Genomic DNA, 24,126 nt, shown 5'->3' with positions numbered 1-24,126 from the left:
TATTATAATTATTAAGGGGGTAATCATGCCATTTTTAGTTTAAATTACTTTCTGCACCCTTTCTCTCAGCTCTCTTCACACTTTTTAAGAAACCCACTTTGGCTCCCTTACAATTTTTAAGCACATTGTCTAAACAACGCTAACACTTCAATAATTGTTCTAGCCATCCTTAGCCACTTTTCACCACTTCCTTGATTATAATTATTTTATCTATAAAATTTGTTAACACATTTTCTCACCACCCTTGAGACAGTGCTACGATGCACTGGTTTTTTTCTTATTTTAAATTCATTTTTTATATTTTTTACATTTCAAATCAACGTAACAATTGTTCTAATTTTTAAATTTAGATGAGTGATTTCATCACAAATTCATGTAGATATTACTATCAGATTTTTAAGTACCCTTAAAAGTAGCATGATCTATGCTGTACTATGTTTTCATTTTTTCTTTTACGTAATTTATGATTTTATTATTCTAAAAGTAAGTAAATTTCTTACGAGAAGAAAGTACAACGTTATTTATTAAGAAGTTAAAATCTTTATCAAAAGTGTCAGAACAAACATCAGTTGTTTTTTATATATTTGTCACTTGCAATGATTAATTTTTTCTTTTTCTGATATCAAATAATAATTTATAAAGTGTTTTGTCACTTGAACAACAATTGATATTAAGTTTTATAATATGAAACAACGACCAAAGATACAATCCTTCAATACTTAATTAATACTTTTTTGTATGATCATACTTCTGTTACTATTCTTTAAAACTGAAATAATTTGTCTAATATCTCCTGTTAGAACAATTTTTTCATTATTAAGATAAATATTTGTATAAAAAAAATCACGAATGTTTTTTCAACTATTTTTAAGGCTTGTTTAAAATTTTTTTGGAGTGTACTTCAAATTTTAAAACTGAATTTAGTTGCAATGAAGCATTTTTTTTTTTTATATATAATCTTTGATCAAAGATGGTGTAAGCTTTCCCATTGATGCTTGCTTAAAATATCTTAAGACATTAAAAACCAAGCAAAAAATTTTCTCAAAAGCTGAATGGCAGCAGAATGGCAGCAGAACGTTACTTGCTTTTTTAAAAGTATTATGAATTTGGGAATTGTGTTTCGGTAAACCTACTGCAATAGCTGCATCTTGAAATGTACTATAAAGTATTTTGTCAGCTATTTATTATGTTTTACAAAGTTCTCCTTCATTAATGCGATTTAAAATTTGTTAAAAAAAAAAAAAAAAACGATTCGAGTAGGAGACTCTATGTTAAGTTGACCTATTATTAAATTATTTCGAACTCTTTTCCATTCTACCCAACTTTTCATTACTTAATTTAAACAGTGGTATTCTAGAATATCAGCATAGCAAAGTTGACAGTGCAAAATTTTGGCATAGTAAAAGACAAACATTCAATTGTTATAAACGTAGAAGAATATGTTTACGTGCTTCAAGGCTGTATGATAATTAATTGAAGCACCTATTAAAACAGTGATGATTTTAGATATTTTATTTCATTTATAATAATATTTTTTCTTTTTTATTATTGAGTGCCAATATCGTGAGTGAAAAAAAAGCCATTTATGATTTAGAAATTTAAGGTAAAGTTTTCAACGTGATAGCTAAGTCTCTTATGAATACTTTTGATAATCCTTTCTACAATCATGCATACGTTTGTCACAATAACTTGTTTTTATAAATGTTTGTTTTTTCTGTATGACATTGTTATTTGGATCTGTTTCATTTGTGCACACATTTATTTTCCGACTTTTATAATTCGATCTTGTTTTACTATTTGTGATACTACGAATTTTTCATTTTTTATTAAAAATATTGTATTGCTTATATTATCTTGCATTTTTCGATGATCAAAGTTACCATAATTTTTGTTAAAATTTTTTCTAGTTTTCTTATAATTTTAACGTTATTATGTTGTAATAAATCATAATGCCCGCTGATACTATGACGAGCAAAGTTTTTTTAAAACTTGAATTATTTTTAATACTATGAGTAAAATTCCAATTTTTATATGTTATCGTTTGAAAAATACCATTAGGTTCAACGAAACTTATTAATTCAGCTTCTGGTACAAAAATTTTATTTCTTGGCAGGAAAATATCTGTATGCAATATGTGTTACATTTTCATGTATATAATTACGTGACTCATAATTAAAGATCAAAAATAGAGTTGTAATATTAAATCACGCAACTCTTATTTTAATATGGAGTACGGGAAGTTGGCACGTGAAGCGCATGGGGATGAAACCCTACTAGTATATTTATATATAGATATATATTTTAATATTATATTGTTGACTCAGTGGGGCATTCCACACAAACCCCCCACCACCCCTTGTTTGCCCCCCACCGCCCCCCCCCACCAACCCCCCACAAAATAAGGTGAAAAATCCGTTATTTTCTTGCTTATTTTGACATATCGTAGTTTTTCTCAAACCCCCCCCCACAGTCCCCCTACCGACCCACCACGAATTTTTTCATGGCCCCCCCCACCGCCCTTCCACAAAATATTATATGTAGAGTACAGAAGTATAGTATAAGTCTTTATTCAAGCCAGGGGGTACAACCACGTATGGCTTCATGAGATAATAACAATGGATGTTTTAATATTTAATCAAATAGTTACAGATTAGTGCATAATACTATGATCAGCTAAACTTAAATACAATTAATTGTATTTCAATTTATTGGATCCTTTGGTTTCTTTATAAGCATAAAGTTTTTGGTGGGCTGACTTTTTTTGTTAGCATTTTGTAACGTTGCATTTTGCCAGCCCTGTCAATGTGTTAAAGTCTATTACCACATTCCTACCAAATCCCATGGAAATATTGTATAGTATTTTTTCTCAAAACATCCCACATCCCCCCACCTACCCCCTACGGCCCTCCCACCGACCCCCACGAATTTTTTTATGGCATAATTATAATATCATCATCACTTATATAGTCCTTTAATTCACAATTCTTCTTTTTACGTACATAAGCTTAAAATAAATTTAGAGTATCATTAATATAAACAATGGAGTTCCGTTGTGCATGCGAGAGAGTGCGGACGTGTCGAGAGAGCGCTCCGTAGGAAAGAGTAATTAAAAAGTAATTAAAGTAAAAATAAAAGAAACAAAAAGTACAAGGAAGTGTAAAAAGTGAAGAAGCAGCAGAGAAAAAAAGGTAAAGTGAATAATTATGAAAGTTTGAAAGGATGAAGTGAGATTAGTGTGATAGTGTCAGGGTAAAGAGAACACGTGTAAGGCAAGTAAGGAGTGGGTAGTAAGAATAGAGGATAATAAGGAAAGGTGTTAGTGAGCGGAAAAACGAGAGACAAGAGGACAGGAAAACAGTGTTCAAGTGGTGATAGTAAAAGAAAAAGTGCAGTGAAGTTCGGAATAAAGTGAGGTTAGAAAAGATATTACAGAAAGAAAGAAGCGGCAATTGAAGAAAGAGGTCGATAAAAGGGGTAATCTGAGAGGTAGATGAGGAAGGTCCCTGAAAAAAGCAATATTGAGGTCGGTAAGGAAGATCACTACCTTGTTGAATAAGGCTGGCAAATAGAATTTCTAGCCGATAGAAGTTGGTGTCGGTAAAGTAGAAAACTGCATTATCGGCAAAAGTTAAAATTGGCCGGAAAGCCGCCTGCAGCAAGTATGAATACAAGAAATAATACAAATACAAAATTAAAGAAACAGACTCTATTAAATTTTACGAAAGAAAATCAGGAGAATAAAGAATTGAATGATAAGATGAGCAGGTTAGAAAGGAAGTTGGACAGCATGATTAGTAGTCTAGAAAGAAGAAAAGAAGATTGGAAGGAGAAAAAACAGATGTGGATAAAAGAAAGGCAACAGTGGACAGAAGAAAAGAAGGCGTTGGAAGAAAGAATAAGCAAGTTGGAATGGGAAACAGAAAAAGCTGAGAGAGAGAAAAGGAGACCGAACATTGTTATAAAAGGAGAAAATATTGAAGGAGAGAATCTGGGGAAGAAGGTCGAAGAATATATTGAACAAAAGATAAAAATAAAAGTCAAGATAGAGAAGGCTAAAGTGATAAGTGTAAACGCTGGGCAAAATGTGAGGAAGTTGGTGGTAGTAAGGCTGGCAAGTAAAGAAATGAAAGAAGAAGTAATGAGAAATAAAAAACATCTGGAGAGAGGAGTTTACATAAAAAGCGATCTAACAGAGAGAGCAAGAGAGATCCAAAGATTTATTTTAAACAAGTCAAAAGAGCAGAGGAACAAAGGAAAAAATACAAAAGATGGATATATGAAGATTTTGATCGATGGTAAATGGCTTAGATTTGATGAAAGGAAAGGAGATTTTACAGAGGAAAGAAGATGGAGCCAAGAATGAAGAGAACAAGAAGATGTAGAGGAGGAGGGAGTGAAAAGAAGAAATGTTAGTGTTTGTGCGTGGAACATTGCGGAATTGCTAAATAAGGACAGTGAAGTGTGGAAGTATTTAAGTGAATTTGATGTGATAATGTTAGTAGAGACATGGTTGGAAAAGGACAAGTGGACTAATGTAGAAAGTGAGTTGCCAAAAAGCTATGAGTGGAAGTGTATAGCAGCGACTAGAGAGCATAAAAAAGGTAGAGCGAAAGGAGGAGTAATATTAGGAATAAGCTAAAAATTTGACAGTAGAAATCATGAAGTATGGAGCGATAATGTAGTAATGCAGGAGATTAAACACGGAAATCAGAACTGGAAGATCATAGGAGTATATAGTCAAAATGTAGCAGAGACGATGGAAATTATAAAGGAAAAAGTAAAAACGAAAGAAAGTGGATGCGTACTTATACTAGGAGACTGGAATGCAAGAACTGGGAAAGAAGAAGGTTGGATTAATGAAAGTGATAGTGAGAGTGATAGTGACGACAAGGAAATAAGGTTAAGAAAGTCGAAAGACGAAAAGATCAATGAGGAAGGTAGAAGACTAATAAAAGAAATAACAGAAGAAGGATGGTGTATAGTCAATGGGCAAAAAGGAGAAGAAGGAGAATTTACATACGTTGGTAGCAAAGGAGAGTCGGTAACAGATTACGCAATAGGATGTCAAGAAGCGTTAGATCAGATTAAGGAAATGAAGATAGGACAAAGAACGGAATCAGATCATATGCCGCTAGAAGTATACCTAGAAAAGGAAGTAGAGGTAGGAATTGTAGAGAAAGAAGAGAGAATAAAAGCAAGGAGGGATTGGACTCAAGAATTGATTGATCAGTATGGAGAAAGGTGTAAAGACTGGGAGCGGAAGGGAAAAGAGATTGAAGAAAGATGGAGTGAATTGAGAGAAAAAATAGATAGTGCAGTACCTAAGGTGGAAAAACGGTGTAGAGTGTGGAAGATGGGGGATAAAAAATAGCACGATAAAGAATGGAAGGAGAAGAAGAAGGATTTAAGAAGAATAATGAAAAGGTGGAGGAAAAAGAAAATAGAAAGAAGTTATTACATAGATAAAAAAAAAGTATAGGAACTGGTGTGAGGCAAAAAAGAAAAGGTTTGAAAGATTAGAAGAAGAAGAGATAAAAAATGCAACATCGGAAGGCGAAGTGTGGAAATATATAAACAAGTACAGGAAAAAACGAAGGAGAGAAATATCTAAAAAGTTCACAGTAGAAGAGTGGAGAAGGTATTTTATGGAAAAGCTAGATGGGAAAAAAAAGAAGGAATTGTGAGGGAAGAGACAAGAAAGGATGAGGCAAGAACAAATGCAGAGGATCAGGAAGAAATAAGCAAGGAAGAGTTCGAGAGGCAGATAGCCAGATTAAAAGTAGGAAAAGCACCAGGAGAAGACAAGCTGGAAAATGAAGTATGGAAGTACATGCCGGAAGAAGTGGATGCAGCTCTGTGGGAATTGCTGAAAAAAGTATGGGAAAAAGGAGAATTACAGGATCAGTGGAGGCAAGGTACGATTTGTTTGATTCACAAAAAAGGTGATAAAGATATGTTAGAAAATTATAGAGGAGTTACATTGACATGTACAGCATATAAGATTTATGCGAGTATGTTAAATGAGATGTTAAAAAAGGAAATCAAAGGTAAATTATCAGAAAGCCAGTTTGGTTTTAGAGAAAAGAGAGGAGTAATAGAAGCTATATATACATTGAAACACATTGTTGAGGAAAAATTAAGCAAAGAAAGAGGAAAATTATTTACGTGGTTTTATTGATTTAAAGGAAGCATTTATCGAGTGGATAGGAAAGTTTTGAAAGAAAGATTAATAGAAATGGAAGTGAGTAAAGAGCTAAGAAATAGGATTATGGATATTTATAAAGAAACGAGAAATGTAGTTGGAGAAGAGGAATCCAAGAAATTTTGGACAGAGAAAGGTGTGAGGCAAGGCTGCCCACTGAGCCCGACGCTGTTTAACGTGTACTAAGCGGATCTGGAGCAGGAATTAAAGGAAGGGCAGGTGGGAGGATGCAGAGTTGGTAATGAAAAAGTATGGAGTCTATCTTACGCGGATGATATAGTATTAATAGCAGATAGAGAAGAAGAATTGAAAGAGATGTTAAAAAGATTCAAAAAGTACATAAATAAAAAGAAGATGATTTTAAGTGAGGAAAAAACGAAAATTTTAGTGTTCGATAAAAGAAAGAGGAATGATAGAAGATGGAAGTGGGGGAGTAAGGAATTAGAAGAAGTGAATGAAATAAGATATTTAGGATATATACTACAGAAAAATGGGAGAAACGATAGGCATATAGAAGAAAGGAAAAGGAAAGCAGTGATAGCTATGAAAAATGCATGGAGCATAGGAGAAAGAATATTTAAGAATAGCTATAAAAGAAGAAGAAAATTATTTAAAGCCCTAGTAGGAAGTATAGCGCTATTTGGTGCGGAAGTGTGGGGCTGGGAAGAAGAAGAAAGACTAGAAAGTGTACAGAGAAGATATATGAAATGTATATTAGGATTAGACAGCAATACACCAAATTATATAGTGGAGGAGGAGTGTAGATTAGAAAGGATGAGTATAAAAGCGTTAAGGAGAGCGTTAAAGTTTGAAGAGAAAATTAGGGAGTCAGACATAAAATTAGTAAAAGAATGCATAAGAGAAAAGGACAAGGACAAGGAAAGAGAGAGAATAGGAAAGGATTTAAAAAAGAGAGCTGAATAACTACGGGAAGAGAAAGTAAAAGAAACAAGATTTATGAAAGGAGTAGAATTTAGAAAGGAAGTAAGAGAAAAAATATTTATGAACAAGGAAAGAAAAGAAAAAGAGAAGAGAATGGAAAAGATAGAGAATTTACGGTACAACAGAACATATAAAGGTATAAGAACAGAAGATGAACCAGAATACTTGAAAAAGGATATGCCATTAAAGGATAGAAAGTTAGTAGCAAGGTTTAGATGCGGAAATAAATGCAGAAGTAGAGAATACTGGAAAGAAGAGGAGGATAAGAAGTGTAGATTATGCAAGGAGGAGGAAGAAGATCTTAGACACATACTAAAGATTTGCGGAGATGCGAGAGATGAAGAAGAAATGGAAAAAATACTAAGCCATGATGCAAAAGAGATAGAAGTGCTAAGAAAAGTAATCAGAAAAAGGAAGGAGTCAGAAAAGATCTAAAAGATAAAAGAAAGTATGCAGAAAGTTAAGGTAGTAAAGAGAGAAGAAGGATTAGTAGGACAAGAAAGAAGAGAGAAAAAGAAATGCAAGGAAGAATGAAGAATACAAAAAATAAATGGACAATTTAAAAAAAAGAGTTGTTAATTTTTGAAATTTTTGATAGTTAAGTAGTATTAGAAAATCTGTTTACTGAGTTAAATATTGGAAATATTGATAATTTTGATAATTTAAGTTGGGAATTTTTGAATTTTTGATAGGCATGTGTTTAGTTTTGAATTTTAAGAATTGAGTATTGTATAATTGGAATTGTAGTAATCTTAAATTTGTTTTATTTCAATATTATTTTAACAAAAGACAAAGTAGAATATTAAGAACAGTTGAAGTAAAAATGAATATATTATAAAGCGTAGATTAAGTATGTATTAAATATACAAAATGTTACAGAACCCCTCTAAACCCGTAAGGGACGGAGTATGTAATCAATTAAATGAAAATAAAAAAAAAATAATATAAACAATGAAAGATTCGCATCACTTTATGAGTCATCTTATAAAGCCTGATGAAACCACGAAGACTTACACCCATTTCTATTCTGTTTTAAATTAATGCTGAAATTGGTACAATAGATAAACACGATATACATTCATGATATGTATTATTAATTAATAAATTTTACCTATACATAAAAAAATAAATAAAAAGGAATGTTAAATGTTTCTATGTCCCCTTCTCCAATTCTTAACAATAATTTTGAAAATTCGTTATTACTAGAATGGAAATTATTTTGTTATCTTAAAATTTTTAAGAAGTTCAATTAAAATGATGATTTAATAGTTTTTTCTATTATCATAGTTCTATTACCGTTTTTTATAACTGGAAGAATTTGTCGAAAATCTCCTCCTAATACTATTTATTTATCACCAAAGCAAAGTTTTGTATTGCACAAGTCTCTCAACGGTCTATCAACGATTTCTAGAGCTTTTTCGGAACCATAGAAGCCTCGTCCCATATTATTATATCAACTTCCTTTAATTTTTTTTTTCAGTTTCAAATTCTAAAAATACACTTTCAATATTATCTAAGTCTAGAGGTAAACGAAAAGTTCTATGACTGGTCATATCTTTTGGTAGTAATACAGATGCAATTCCTGTCTAAGCCATTGACAAAATATTTTTACCTCTGGAAATAAAATAATAAATAAGTGTCTTATATAAGTAGGTTTTTCCGGATCAACCAGGACCATCTATAAAATATACTTTTTCATCTTATTCACAAATAGTTTTAAAAATTTTTCTTTGGTCTTCATTTAAATTTGCGTACATTATATCGAACATTTTTTTACTGAAAGATATTTCCTCAATATTGCAATTATTTATATAGTTGCTAATGGTTGGTGTCGGTAAACTAAAAGACTCACATGATTTACCTTCCGATACCAAAATTTGATTAATATGTAGAAGAGCACAATTATTATTATCATTATCCAAGTCTTCCGTAAAATATTTTTTTGTTCATTCCATATTTTATCTATTTAAATGTTTTCTGAAATCAAAATCCAAGCAAAAAATTGTCTCAACTGGTATGGAAACATAATTGTTATGGCTTCTTCAAAAATATTGTCGATTTCAGAATTATGTTCTACTAAACCCATTGCAATTGCAGTCTCCCTGACATTTTTATATGTTATTCCATTATGTTTTATAACGTCTTCAAACGATGTAGCCCCATGTAATTTATTTAAAGTAAGTTTTTTAACTTTGAAAAATAAAAAAGTTAAGAAGAAATACACAAAAATTGTAAAAATGTATTTCTCATAAAATGTTTAAAAGTTGGAGGGTTGGCGCGCAGTGCGCGCAGGGGGGCGTGAGCCCCACTAGTATATATATATACATATATATATATATATACATATGTATATATATGTATGTTTTTACATTATATACTTAATTTTGTGGCATATTTACACAAACTTTCTATCTGCTCTGAAATAAGGTAAAATTCCGTAATTTTCTTTCTCATTTTGGCTTGTTTTAATTTTTCCACACCTTTTATAACTTTCGTTACCCCCTGCAAGAGGCTTCTTGATCCTCACCATCTCCAACAGCCCCTACATAATTTTTGTGGAATCTAAGTGAAACCTTACGAACGACCGCGTACCCTACGCTTAGTGACATACATTAGTGGACATTATTAGCTAGTATTATATACATTAATAACATAATAATTGTATGTGGACGTCATTTTCGTTATTCTGACATATACTTTTTTTTATTAAGACACCTCACTGCCCTTTATTGACTTCATACATACTTGAATATTTACTTTTGAATACATATTGTTATATAAACTATCATACTACTAAGGACGAAAGTAAATGACGGTCATACATACAAATAAGTAATAACTGAGTCATTCAAGTAACTATAAGTTAAATTATAAATAAATTTATATCAACTTAATTTCAATTTATATGTGAGAACAAAGTTCTTATTGAGATCATGAAGTGAGCAGACCTGTCTTTCTGTTAACTTTAATGCCCGGCTGTATGTGGGTTGAGCTATGTAACAACATATTCACGTGACTGCAGCATATAGTGTATGTTATGCATGGAAATGAAATAACATAAAATAAATTTGGATTTGTACTATTATTTTTATGATCACTGCATCTAACATGATAAACGTGGAAGAATTAGGTTGTCTTTAAGAGGCTGAATTCACAGTCTGTATATTTTTTAAAGTCTTACGAGAGTTAATTCAAGTTTAAACTTCAGTTTTTTACTTAAAGTTTATACTGTCTCTGCTTACTATAATGGGGGAAAATTAACTCATTCAAGTGGGTTAAATTTCACAGGTAAAAAAAAATGACCTGATTTTGGGGAAGCTAGTTACCACCTGCAGGTGGTTCTTTACAATGGTGCCGTATTAAGGTGGCGCGGAGACCTGTGGTTTTCCGATTTTTGATCGCTTTATCATTTCAAATAATAAATGAATCAGATATGCACTGGAATATAATAGCATGTTACCTGTACTTAAACAACTATACTAATACTTTCTGTACGAGTTGAAGAAACATTTTTCTTATTCGCAAGGTACTAAAACTGACGTTTACGTCCTTACTGAAGCATACATTGCTGAATCGCTAGATATATCTCCCTATATTATATGGTTATTTGTGTGGGGCATTACACATATCCTCCCCATAGCCCCCCCCCCTACAAATAAGCTAAAATTCGACCTTTTTGATTGTGAATTTCATATTTTCTAACTTTTTTCTTATACCCCCTACAGCCCCCCAAAGCTCCCTCCACAACCCCTGACACAATTTTGCCTGTCCCTCCACAGACCCCCAACAGCCCCCCACATCAAATTTCTTGTCCTCCCAAAGCCCCCCACAGACCCATCAATTTTTCTTGTCTCCCAAAGCCTTTTCACATCATTTTTTTGTCCCTTTAAACTTTTTTTATGAAATATAAATTACCCCTTTTAACAACAAATTTTTAATTTACTTTGTTTTAAAAATGTTTATTTTTATCTATTTTTCTACACCGCTAAGGAGGCAAATAGATAGACTTTATACACATAAACGAAACATTTAATTTATGTTCAATTATGTAATAATTTTAATAAAAAATTTATTAAAAATCGTAATGTAATGATTATTAAATTGTAAAAGTCATTGATAAGTATAAAGTTTTCGTTGCATTCAACTTTTTTTGTGCTACTATTATTTTAGAACAATGTAACAATCGTTGATTCTTATACGTACATATATAACATAATATTAAAACCTTACATAATTATTAAATAACAATAACCGTGGAAGTATTGCCTAACTTAAAAGGTTAAGTGAATAACCTATCAAATTAAGCTCTATCATAACCACGAAAAGATAGAACTCCCCGCGCCCAATCGTAATTTCTGATAATATTTATGACGATACACATGCATACTTGTTCTATGTGTATTATAAATTTATACATGTTATAGATGTATCAATATTTTATATGTATATATACATGTATATATATATATATATATATATTTATTGTCTTAATTTAAAGAACCAGACTGTCTCTTACCTATTGCTTCAACGTATACGTGTTATAAAATAATTATTGTTGTATTTTAATAATGTAAATCATTAAATTTTTTAACAAAAATTATCATCGTAAAAAAAAACTACATCATGTCATGTATGCTTGTTAAATGATGAAATATTAATAAGCGACTTTCAATTTATTACCATAAGTATTGCCGATTTATCTATAAAAATCATTAAGTTGAGTAAATAAATTATGTAAAAATTTCATTCCAAACAACATTTTCTATTTCTGGTTTTTTTGCATTTCTACTTAAATAAAGAATTCATTTTTATGTTTGCATCTTGATAAAGCCACATATAATTAACCATGAGAAAATGACAGTTTTTTAAATACAAACCTACATTATCGAAACTTTGACCTTGGGATTTGTTTATTGTCAAAGCAAATGGCACGACAATTGGAAATTGTTTACGATACAAAATAAACGGTAATGTTGAGGAGTTCCCTGTGTCCCAAGTTATTCTTGGAATGAAGACTCTATTTCCAATTTTTTCTCCAGTTATTATTTCTCCTTCTAAATTATACTGGTATAATTTTGTGATTCGTAAACGTGTTCCATTACAGAGTCCATCTAATATACTTCAATTTTTCAGTAACATCACTACTGTACCAATTTTTAGATTTAGTTCATGAGGTGGTAATCCTTCACGAATATTGTTCAACATTTGCACCGGAAAATTTAAATAAATATTATCGTCTGATTTATCAACCCCTTTATAAGTTGCGTTATCTATACTCTAGTAAGTTTTGATTTCTCCAGTTCATTTTTTAGGAATTTGATTAATCAAATAAGAGGTGTACTCGTCATGCGATGTAAGTATAACACTATTCATTGAACAACTGTAGATACTAGAAAATATTTGAGAACATACATCATTTGAGATCCAATTATTAGGAATGTTAGAAGTTTTTATTTTCCCTTTCCCAATTTTTAATAATAATTTCAAAAATTTTTTATCGTTAGAACGAATATTGATTTCTAATTTTTAAATTTGGAATGAGTTTCATAAAAATGAAGATTAAATAGTGAGTTCAAGTATAATTTTTCTATAACCGTTTTTTTTTATCACTAGGAGGATCTGACAAAAATCACCTCCTAAAGTAATTAATTTATTTCCAAAATGTTTTTTAGTATTACATTAATCTTTTAACTTTCTGTCTACTATTTCCAATGCTTTTTTTGGAATCATTAGAGCCTTATCCCAAATAATTAAATCAACTTCTCTTAAATTTTTTTATCTGACTTGAATTCTAAAAATGCACTCTCTATATTATTAAGATCTAAAGAAAGTCTAACAGTTCTATAACTGGTTATCCTCTTAAGAAGCAAAATTGATGCTATGCCAGTCCATGCCATCGACATGATTTTGTTATTTGAGAAATAAAAAAATAAATTAACGTTTTATACAAGAAAGTTGTACCCTCCAGGACCATCCAGATAGAAAATTTTATTTTTTGTTCACAAATAATATGAAATATATTTTTCTTGTCATTATTCAAACTTTTATACACCGAGTTGAACATTTCTTTACTTAAACGTCTTTTATTATTTATATCTTTTTTTTACTCTCCATCTTTTTTAGTGTAGATAAATTAAAGCATTCACATGATTTATCTCCTGATTCTAAAATTCGGTTAATATGTAAAAGAGCTAAATTATCTTAATTATTAGGCAAACCTTCCGTAAAAAATTCTCTGTATTTATTCCATATTTCATCACCTTGAACGTTTTCTGAAATTAAAAACCAAGCAAAAAATTGTCTGAAGTGATATGGAAACATAACATTAATTGCTTTTTTAAAAATATCATGGATTTTTTTCATCCTTGCCTTTTAAGCCCATTGCAATTGCAGTATCTTTAAAAGGTTCATAAGTTATTTGCTTATATGTAATAATATTTTTGAACGATGTCGAACCAGTTACTTTATTTAACACAAGTTTGAAAAAAAATCTTTTGCGATCTTTCGGAGATACAATGTTTAATCGACCAACTGCAATATTTTTTATGACATTTTTTCTTCTTCGCCAAATTTTTAATTTATTTATAAACATGTAGTATTCTGTAATGTTAACATACTTTATAGATTTTGCAAAGTCATCATGTTTATTTAATTTGAACCAAGATGTTAGCTGTGTCTTGTAGTTATCTATAAGAGTTTTAATATTATTTTCAATACCAGTTTTTGTTTGTTTTCAAGATGAACAGCTAAACAGCTAAACTTACAACTGTATGACTTCTACAGAAAATTGGAAATTCTTGTTATCTCCAAGCTGCTTCCATTAGAACTACATATCTAGCATCAACGTAACTATTAATTTCATCAAATATTTCTTCATCTTGGTCCTCTAATTTTTGAATTTTAATACATATATTAAGTGACAGAGCATACTTTGTCACCACCTTTATGTATATAGTCATAAATATGTTTTACGCTTTGAATGGATGCACAGAATTCAACGTTAATATGACATTTACATTCCTTAACAAAAATTTATCATACGGTACGACCATTGAATTATCTACTCAAATTTACTCTTTTCTCCAAATTTTATAAAAATGTTGTTCGGAAGTATTATTTCTCCTTCTATATTCAGAGTAACCATTCGTTCGAAATAAAGTTACCTTTATAAAAGATTTGGGGAAATTTTATATCATTTTTTATCAATCATACAAGGACTTTGCTCTTTTTGTTTGAAGTTTTACATGAAGTTTATGTGAATGAGTTAAGCGAAGAACCAAATTAAAATGGCTCTGCAAACTATATGATACACTGTTTCGTTTTCGCAATAATATGGCAATGATAATATTATTATCGTACATTTATATAATTTTTTGATTATTACTGTTAATAAAGAATTACTCGTACGTGATTCAAAATTTATAGCGTATACAACTTTTGTTGTCATTGTTTTTTGCGACTCCAGAAACATTTCAGTTCAACAAATTAGTATGGATTAATTACCTAATAAGAGTTCGTACATATTCAATTAATTTTCTTGTAACCACTTTAGTAAGTTTTATATTGGGACGCGCCTGCTCAGCGTCGACTTATTTACGCGGCAAGCATTTTACTCTTACTGATCGCTAAATTATGACTTTTATGTTAAATGTCATATAATATTTTTATGATGAGTCCCAATTTTTATGATTCTATTAAAAAGTTCAAGAGTTCTTCTACTACTACAAACTCTCTTTATTTACATCATAAGTCAAATTTACATGATATTGCATGTTATCAATGAGCGGTTGAGTAACCTCGACCAAAGGTTATGTTAAAAGTTTTGAAAAATTTGTATTACAAAAGGGTGTAATATTTTGCGAGAAGATTCATGACATCTTTGATAATAACTTCTCAAAGTTTAACACGAGGGTTAAGTAAATAAACTATTTTAAGGAACCACCTTAAAATAATACAACTATATAAGAAATCTGATAATACGAGTCATATTATACGGCATAGACAGATAGATTTATTTAGAGGAGGAGTCGGAGGAAGGTGAAAAGGAGTTGGGGGAGCCTGGGTAAAGCGGATATTGATCAAACACATTTTGATTCGGTTAAATTTTACAGGTGAAATAATCAAAACACAGGTTGGAAATCTTTGCGAGCTTGGTGTTAGCACCGACTAACTTACTTTTCAGCTCAAGATTGCGGCATTGTCATAGACTTCGTAAAATAATAGCAATATAATCGACGTGACTTTTCTTCAGCTGGTTAATGACACAATTAGTTTTTTTTAAAAAGGTTAAAAAAAAAAAAATTAGGCGTGTTATAACTCGAAAACAACATTTTTTCAATTCATTAAATTGTTTTAACAATGAGATTAAATTTTTTTATATTGCTATAGTAGTTTCTAGCGAATGAATTTCGTTTATTAAAATATCAAGCGCCAAAACTTAAACCGAGTGTTCAAACTGCACCACTCACGCGAAAATATTCAACCTTACAACTCGGCTCACAGTGACTCAGTAGACTTTATGATTTTGACAAAGTAGTTGTTACGTCCGAACTTCTATAAGTGAAGGGTGGAACTCGTAGATTCGTTCTACAAACAAATAAATTCGAATATTCTATATTATCGGTCGTCACTTGATGAAAATCCATATCAGATAAAATGAAAAAGTAGACTTATTATGTACTGTCGATCTTCACTTTATTCATTAAAAACGTGTAACAGATATTTCGGTATCACAGTACCTTCGTCTGACAGATGTACATCAAGACTTAATAATATACAGCGCTCTCTCAAGAACATACACGTTGCGCCGTGGTCGACAATCAGATAACAGGGGCTATACACATACATACATTCACACATTCATACGTACACACATAAATGCATACGGTTCGTATGTAGTCAATAATACTGGTCATTTCAAAGCTAAATTAAGTAGAGGTGAATTACTCAAATTTAACATGTCATTAAATAAGATATTAGAGTTTTTTTATTTATTTATTTCTAGTGCTTCTAATGCATCTAATTTTAATCCTTTGTAACATGTGTGTAGAATCTTAAAATTGTTATTGTAAATATGATTACATTTAAGAATGTGATTGGCATAACTGGAAGTATCTAGTTGTTTTCCGTAGGCATTTTCGTGTTCCTTGAGTCTGAACTTGAAAGCTCTACCTGTCTGTCCTCTATATCTCTTATCACAAGAACCACAACTAAGTTCGTAAATACCTGATTTGTTTTCTTTTTCCATCTGGTCTTTATTATTTTTATTGATAGTTTGTAAAGTTTTGTTTGATTTAAAAGCTATGTTTATATTGTACTCCTTCAAGTGTTGTTTAATCTTTTCTGACAATTTGCCTACGTAAGTAATTACATCATACGGTGCAGATTCTCTTGCGGACTAAGGGAAAACTTTGTTTATAGCTTTTTTACACTGTATTTTTTCAATTAATTTGTCAATATTTTTCATTATTAAATGCAGACATTTTATGCGAGTACGGATGAATAGAATGTTTATGTATTGTGGAATGTGTGTGGGTAGATTTATGGAAAATATCATAATCTACTTGTTCGTGAATTCTATGTATTGTTAAATCCAAAAAATTAATTCTATTGCTGTTTTCTTGTTCCATAGTGAATTCACTATGTCTCGGAAACCATTGAATTTATAAATTCTGGTCATTTTCAAGAACATAAAAAAAATCCTACACATAAATTCCAACAAGACGTTATAAGTCTACATAAAAACCTAACCATTCTATCAAATCTTCCGTACTATGCGATTGTCCAGATGAATCCCCAGCCACCAATACTATACTCTTTAATTAAACTGCACAAAAACAATATGCCTATTAGACCAGTTGTCTCATTCCATAGTTTCCCATCGTATAAAGTACCCAAACAGTTAATTAATTAATTACATATAATACTAAATTCACATCCACCTACAGCATACAAAATTCCATACAACTTATAGATAATTTAAAAAATCAACAACTACCCGAAAATTCGACTCTGATTTCATTTAATGTAAAAAATCTCTTTCCAAGCGTACCAAAATTAGAAGTAAGAAAGATTATTAAAAATTTACTTAGTAGATCCACTACTAGCCAATTATTTTCAAAAAAAATTTAATACATTCTTGACGTCTGCTTGAAACAAAACTGTTTTTAATTCCAAAACCGAATATTTTTAGCTAGAGATGGCCTTACAATGGGTGATCCCATAAGTCCACTCTTAGCAGAGATTTTTAGAAAATAAAATTATGGAACATGGTCTTAGTAAAAATTATCTCTTTTGGTATCGGTACGTAGATGACGTAATTTTTTGTTGGACTGGTACAAATAGGCAACTAAATTTATTTTTTAAACATATAAATACATTATATAAAAACATTGAATTCACTATGGAACAAGAAAACAACAATAGAATTAATTTTTTGGATTTAACAATACATAGAATTTACGATCAACTAGAGTATAATATTTTCCATAAACCTACCCACACAGATTCCACAATACATAAAAATTCTATTCATCCGTACTCGCATAAAATGTCTGCATTCAATAATCAAAAATATTAACAAGTTAATTAAAAATATACAGTATAAGAAAGCTATAAACAAAGTTTTCTCTTAGTCCGCAAGAGAAACTGCACCCTTTCATGTAATTACTTACGTAGGCAAATTGTTAGAAAAGATTAAACAACACTTGAAGGAGTACAATATAAACATAGCTTTTAAATCAAACAAAACTTTACAAACTATCATCAAAAATAATAAAGACCAGACGGAAAAAGAAAACAAATCAGGTATTTACGAACTTAGTTGTGGTTCTTGTGATAAGAAATATAGAGGACAGACAGGTAGAGCTTTCAAGTTCAGACTCAAGGAACACAAAAATGCCTACGGAAAACAACTAGATACTTCCAGTTATGCCAATCACATTCTTAAATGTAATCATATTTACAATAACAATTTTAAGATTCTACACACATGTAACAAAGGATTAAAATTAGATGCATTAGAAGCACTAGAAATAAATAAATAAAAAAACTCTAATATCTTATTGAATGACATGTTAAATTTGATTAATTCACCTCTACTTAATTTAGCTTTGAAATGACCAGTATTATTGACTTTATACGAACTGTATGCATTTATGTGTGTACGTATGAATGTGTGAATGTATGTATGTGTATAGCCCCTGTTATCTGATTGTCGACCACGGCGCAACGTGTATGTTCTTAAGAGAGCGCTGCATATTATTAAGTCTTGATGTACATCTGTCTGACGAAGGTACTGTGATACTGAAACAGCTGTAACACGTTTTTAACGAATAAAGTGAAGATCGACAGTACATAATAAGTCTACTTTTTCATTTAATAAATTCGATTTCTGTTCGTAAGGAGACTGTGATTGGACAAAAGGCCTTATTAGCTCTTATTTACAGTATACTTTTCCTTTAAATTGTCGACTCGGCGTTGTGGTGTTAGATTTCACCGAGCGATATGTATGGAGTGGTGTACGCCAGGCTCACGTAGACCTACTGTTTGAGTTTATATTTTGTGTCACACAATAGTAGTGTATCTTATTCGTCTTTCTTTTATCTCACGTTCTTGTAAAAGTCTTTGTCACATATTATGTTGTGTACTTGAATTTTCTTTAATATACAATATATTTGTCAAACTTAGAGTTATGTTTCTAGAAGTTTGAATCGTGGAATATTTTATACAATTTAATAATTGAAATATTCTAGTTAAGAAAATAAATTTTCATGAAGAACCAAGTAGTTTTTCTTAACTTTACTTACTTTTATGATCGTTGGTTACCTGCTGCTTGCGTTCACGCAGTCACAAGATCTTATAAGGCTGATCGCTACGATGATCCTAATCCTACACGAGAGTACTCGTGGTGATGACAATAGTTAGGCTGCTGCTTTTAAAGAGGTTGACTACCTTTGGGGCGGGGGGGGGGGGTGAGAGAGAGGTTAGACTTTGTTTTTTTTTTCGGGTTAGAAATGCGTGCGCACATCGGTAGTTTATTATTTACTTTACATAATTTATTATTTATTATTATTCATTAATAGTTATTTTTACAAGGACCTAATGGACGTGATTAATCTACATAATAAACAAGCAGATCTTAATTTACTATTGACTACAGTTTTGTCCAAATCTGACTCTTAATTGCATTAAAAATTTTTATTATAAGAGTCGCTTTTGACTATCTCCCATAAAAATGCATGTAAAGTTTACTAAATTTGTTTCATTAAATTCTTTTTTAAAAGCACCCAGAGTTGTTAAAACTTTGCATGAATTTGTTTTATACATTTTTCAAGCTCTGCACAAATTTTAGTTAAAAACTAACTGTCAACTGCTAAAGGTAGTCAACTTCCTTAACGCTGGAACCCAAGTTGACAGTCCTTTCTATCTTGTTCCTCCTTGATTCACTTTTCAGGCGAGTTTACTGTGATCTGATTTGCTCGAGCTTGTCTTATACAGCTTGGTCACTAAACTAAGTCTTACATTTGCTAGAAATGCACGCTTCTAACACGTAGCCGAATCACCGAACTAAGTCTTACATACGCTTAAAAGACGCAACAGAACTCACTCTCTAACCTTTATGGTTACTTTAAAGCACTTGATAAAAGAGAAAAGGCGAATATTGTTACGTGCGAGGAATTTTTATACTCTTGAACTTAAGGAGAACATGTCAGGTTGGGTATCCGAACGACCAATCAGAGCTAAGCCTAGTTACTCTTGATTGACATGAGTACAATCGTCGTGCAATAATAACACAGTAATTGGTGGTTAAAACTGCTGATCTCTCAGATTTTACATCAAGTACAAGTTGCTGTCGAAATTGTGTATGATATTTCTTGTAGGCATACGCAGTAAGGAATGTTGAAATTGTTGATTATTCGCATTCTTTGATGTACCACTTCGAATTAATGTTGTAAAATGAGCGCTTCATCAAATTGTTGGAGAGAAAAATTATAAATAATAAGTATATGACATAGGATGTTACATAGTATTTTTTATGATTGAGTTAGTTGCTGATAATTGTCACTTTTATATTTGTTAACTCAAATATTCATTTACATACTTACTTCCAAACTTACTATAATAACAATCAAAATTTATCATTGGTTTGTCAATGTATCTGGAGATTTTCTCATACTTTTGTATGTATGTTTTTAATAAATTTTAAAGTTATGTTGTTTGTTTTTTCGCTCTTTACTTTTGCATTGGACAAGCGCAGTAATAAAATCTGGAAAATAGCTTATATAAAATTAGCTTTTTTTTGTTGATTATTTTTAATATTAAGTTAATTGGAACATAATAAGTGAAGTACAAAAAAAAAGGAAATTACAAGCATAAACAAACCAAGATTAAATTTTAATAGTTATTGTTAGTCTACTATAAAGTTTTATACTGCGTAGAAATGCAAATACGCAAATGAATGAATAAACATCTGAGTTTCGTGAAATGCAAGTTTAACCGCGCAGTTTTAACTATGGTGCTTGACATCTCGATAGAAACAAAACTACTTTGTAATTATTGCTATGTCTATATAAAATTATCTGATTTCTTGGTTAAAAGTACTGGATGAATTAAAAAAAATTTTAATTTTTTTGTTGACCTTTTTTAGAAAAATTGATTACAGCATCGCAAAGCTGCGGAAAAATCATTTTAATTCCATATCTTTGTAATTTTTCTTTTATTTCTATCATAATGCAGCAATCTTGAGCTGTTAACTAAGTCAATCGGTGCTTGCATGTCGCTCTCGAAAAGTTGACGATAAACGCCCCTTACACATTACTTACCAAACGTTAAGTCTTATTTGGTATTGAAAACTATTAACTTGTAACTATATTAACTATTAAGAACATTTGTAAGATTTTTGTCTTGTCCGTTAATGTATTATATTCAGCACATATCTCGATAAGAGGTGAATGCTTTTTTATGTCTAACAATATTTTTGTTTGAATACGACCTTTGAATACAAGCCATTACAATTATTATGCAAAATGCTGACAAACTTGCCTGCCACAAGTCTGTCGCAAGATACTGTCTGATCAGCAAGATAATCGTCTATCACAAGTCTGCCATGTGTACCTACCACCAATGTAAAACAGTGAAGATGGTAAGATTTACGTAGGAAATGACGTCAATAGTAGTAGCAATAATGCAGTTCTTGCAGAATTATCTGTAACCAAGAAGAATATTTCGAACAGTAAGAAACTTTTGTTTAAATAAATTTCGTTAATGTTTCGAACGAAGGTAAGCAACCGTCTAAATTCAAGAAAAACTATACAGTTACTTACAAAAAAAATTCTTTATAGCAGTAAAATAATTTTTTTTTAAATTAACTTGATAACGTAGCTTCCTTTTAGTATAATTATTATAATGAAATGAATTGCGGGTATTCTGATGACAGCAGACAGACAGAGTAAGAGACGTGCGGTACTACAAGTGAGAAAAACTCTTTCTCTCTCTTTCTTTCTCCACTACCTCCCAAGGTTTTGCATATTCTCTCTACCTATCGTTTTACCTTACAAACACTTACATATAACAATTTGACCCCGTCAAAGCTAGCTCCTACCCAGGTGGTGAAAGTTTGTTGTGGCGGCCACAATATTGCTATAACTACTGATACTGATGCATCTTAAAAACTGATACAATATATTTTATTTCCATAACCAAAAAGGTTTTTAATAGATATGTTAAATAAATTTAGGCTGTTGTTCTTTATGTGTTTACTGTAATAAAGGAATCATTCAATGTACATCTAATTAATTAAAAACACAGAAAGACGAAAAAGTGTTTGTCTGTTTTCCTTATGAAGGAGATCATGTTGACAGAAAATAGTATGAACAAATTTTGTACGATTTTCTGAATTTTGATGTCTTAAGGAGATTCTAACAATATAATGCAATTGTACAACATTGTTTAATCATCATTAATGAGGTATCTTAAATAGTTAACATAAATAGACTTCTTAACTTTTAAGTAGCTGAGCTGGACGTGGATAAAGTGAAGAAAAGGGTAATGAAAAAGTCACGCTGAAATAGTTTGTGTATTACTACACTTAAAAACACATGGAATAGGTTTTATCAAACAAATTAATACTTTGTGTCAATGAAAACAATAATTCAACATTATTAATACAAGTCATAACTCAGTAATTGTAATGACGTGAAAGTAAAATTATAGAAAATCAAGTTTATTAGTTATACATTCATAACAGTTGAAAAGGATACAGATTATCTTTTAATTTTCATCCCTTTTTCTTTTTTATCATGCTTCTAAATCAGTACTGCTGTACTGCCTATTAACAGCCGTCTCTGATCTACGAGCTCAATGTTTATCGAGTTACTACTGCTTGTTTTTCAAAATAATTTTTCTTGTACTGAGAATTCTCAATGCACATCAAAACATACTAGTTATGAGCTTGCCTCTTGAAGGACAAGATTTTTCAAGCTCTACCAAAACTTTTTTGATTGTCAGTTGTACGATACGGAAGATAACGAGCAACGCTATCTTTCCCCCGATGCCTAGCTATACACTGAGTACGTTGATACACTAATACTTACTCACCTAATACCCATACAATAATACTTACCCACCTGACATAAATCAAGACGATTGTTGAGTTTCTCGATTTATGTTACTATCTAGTTACTTACATTGTTAAGGCAAACTGAGCTTTAGAAGCTCTACGATATACTATGTTCAATAACAAAAGCAGTTTGACAGCTAGAACTACTTGAAACGTTTTTTGAACCACCTCTATGAATATTATAATATGCCGTGGCTAGCAACCAAGATAAACAAGAAACTAACAAGTCAAAATCAATGGTTCTGTCAAAATCAATGGTTCTATCAAATACTTGTTTTCCCAGATCAGTAACGGATGAGGAAAGTTCTGTGAAATTGTAGCAGACAGATATGAGGTGAAATATTACTTTTGACACTTAAATAACCCGTAAATAAAATTCTGGTTAGAACTACTTAGGGGTACATATCCCATGTTACATGTACGACCACAATTCTACTAGACAGAAACTTTTTGTATGATCAAGTATGGCTGGTTGTAGAGGTGAGAACAGTAATAAGAAAATATGGAAATGAGCAGTCGAAAAAATACTAAATGCAGGAAACGTTTCATTATAGTGCAGATAATTTTTGTGAATTAAAATTTTTTTTAAAAGCAAAAGATCTTTACAAATCGCATTATTATACCTGGAAAATTCATAAGAATCAGGTTCATGACCAGCTGTTAGTCCTCTTAACCTAAGCTCTCGCTCAAGATCTTGTCCTATAATTCCAGCTTCACAGCATGCCAAAAGATTTTCTGAATCAATCCACAGTATTCGATTCATTTGGGTTGTATCCAAAATAACTATCATCCGTTTTTCATTGTCTGGACATTTTGATGCTTCACTTACAGATGTACCGCCACCAAACGGTAGGCAAACAATATCATAGTTCAAACATTCACAAATAACTTTCAAAACATCATTATGACTACCTAGATTCAAAAAAATATGTACCATTATTTCCTCAAAACTTTATGTATTAAACATTATCATGTAAGACATACTTATACGTTTTCTTATGCATAATTAAAGGCACAACATCATAATTTAAGAAGTAAAGAAAAATAAAAAATTAATAAAATTTCTTTAACTGCAAGAAATTCAAATCACATTCAATTTGGAAAAAGATTCATGAATAAAATCATAAGATAAAGACGTTTGTTTACCAAAGATTAGATGTAGCATTTTTCAGAGATCGTTCTGACATACAGCATCTTAAAATGTTATAACTTTTAATACCTATGTAATGTACTAAACAAGAAAAAGTCGATCCAAACAATTTTTTTCGTTCTCGTTATAGTCGAAGGATACTTTTTTTTCGTATTTTCATGACTAATTTATACTTCAAGTTTATTTCTAAAATTGTGGCTGAAAATTTTTTAA

General features: G+C 30.8%; 1 protein-coding gene across 1 annotated transcript in view; it reads right to left on the bottom strand.

Annotated features, from left to right (window-relative positions):
- Positions 1-24,126, bottom strand: part of Agps (alkyldihydroxyacetonephosphate synthase) — a 484,483-nt gene that overhangs the window by 232,647 nt on the left and 227,710 nt on the right. The window contains exon 4 of the mRNA XM_089593784.1: positions 23,387-23,675. Coding sequence (XP_089449910.1) covers positions 23,387-23,675 — 289 coding nt within the window. The remainder of the gene's footprint in view (positions 1-23,386; positions 23,676-24,126) is intronic.

This window comes from Copidosoma floridanum, unplaced genomic scaffold (genome assembly GCF_036245765.1).
Source record: "Copidosoma floridanum isolate Cflo_tuat_1 unplaced genomic scaffold, Cflo_Japanese_pri ptg000020l, whole genome shotgun sequence".
Lineage (NCBI taxonomy): Eukaryota > Metazoa > Arthropoda > Insecta > Hymenoptera > Encyrtidae > Copidosoma > Copidosoma floridanum.
Note: the sequence above shows the minus strand (reverse complement) of the source record. Positions and strands in the feature narration are given on the sequence as shown.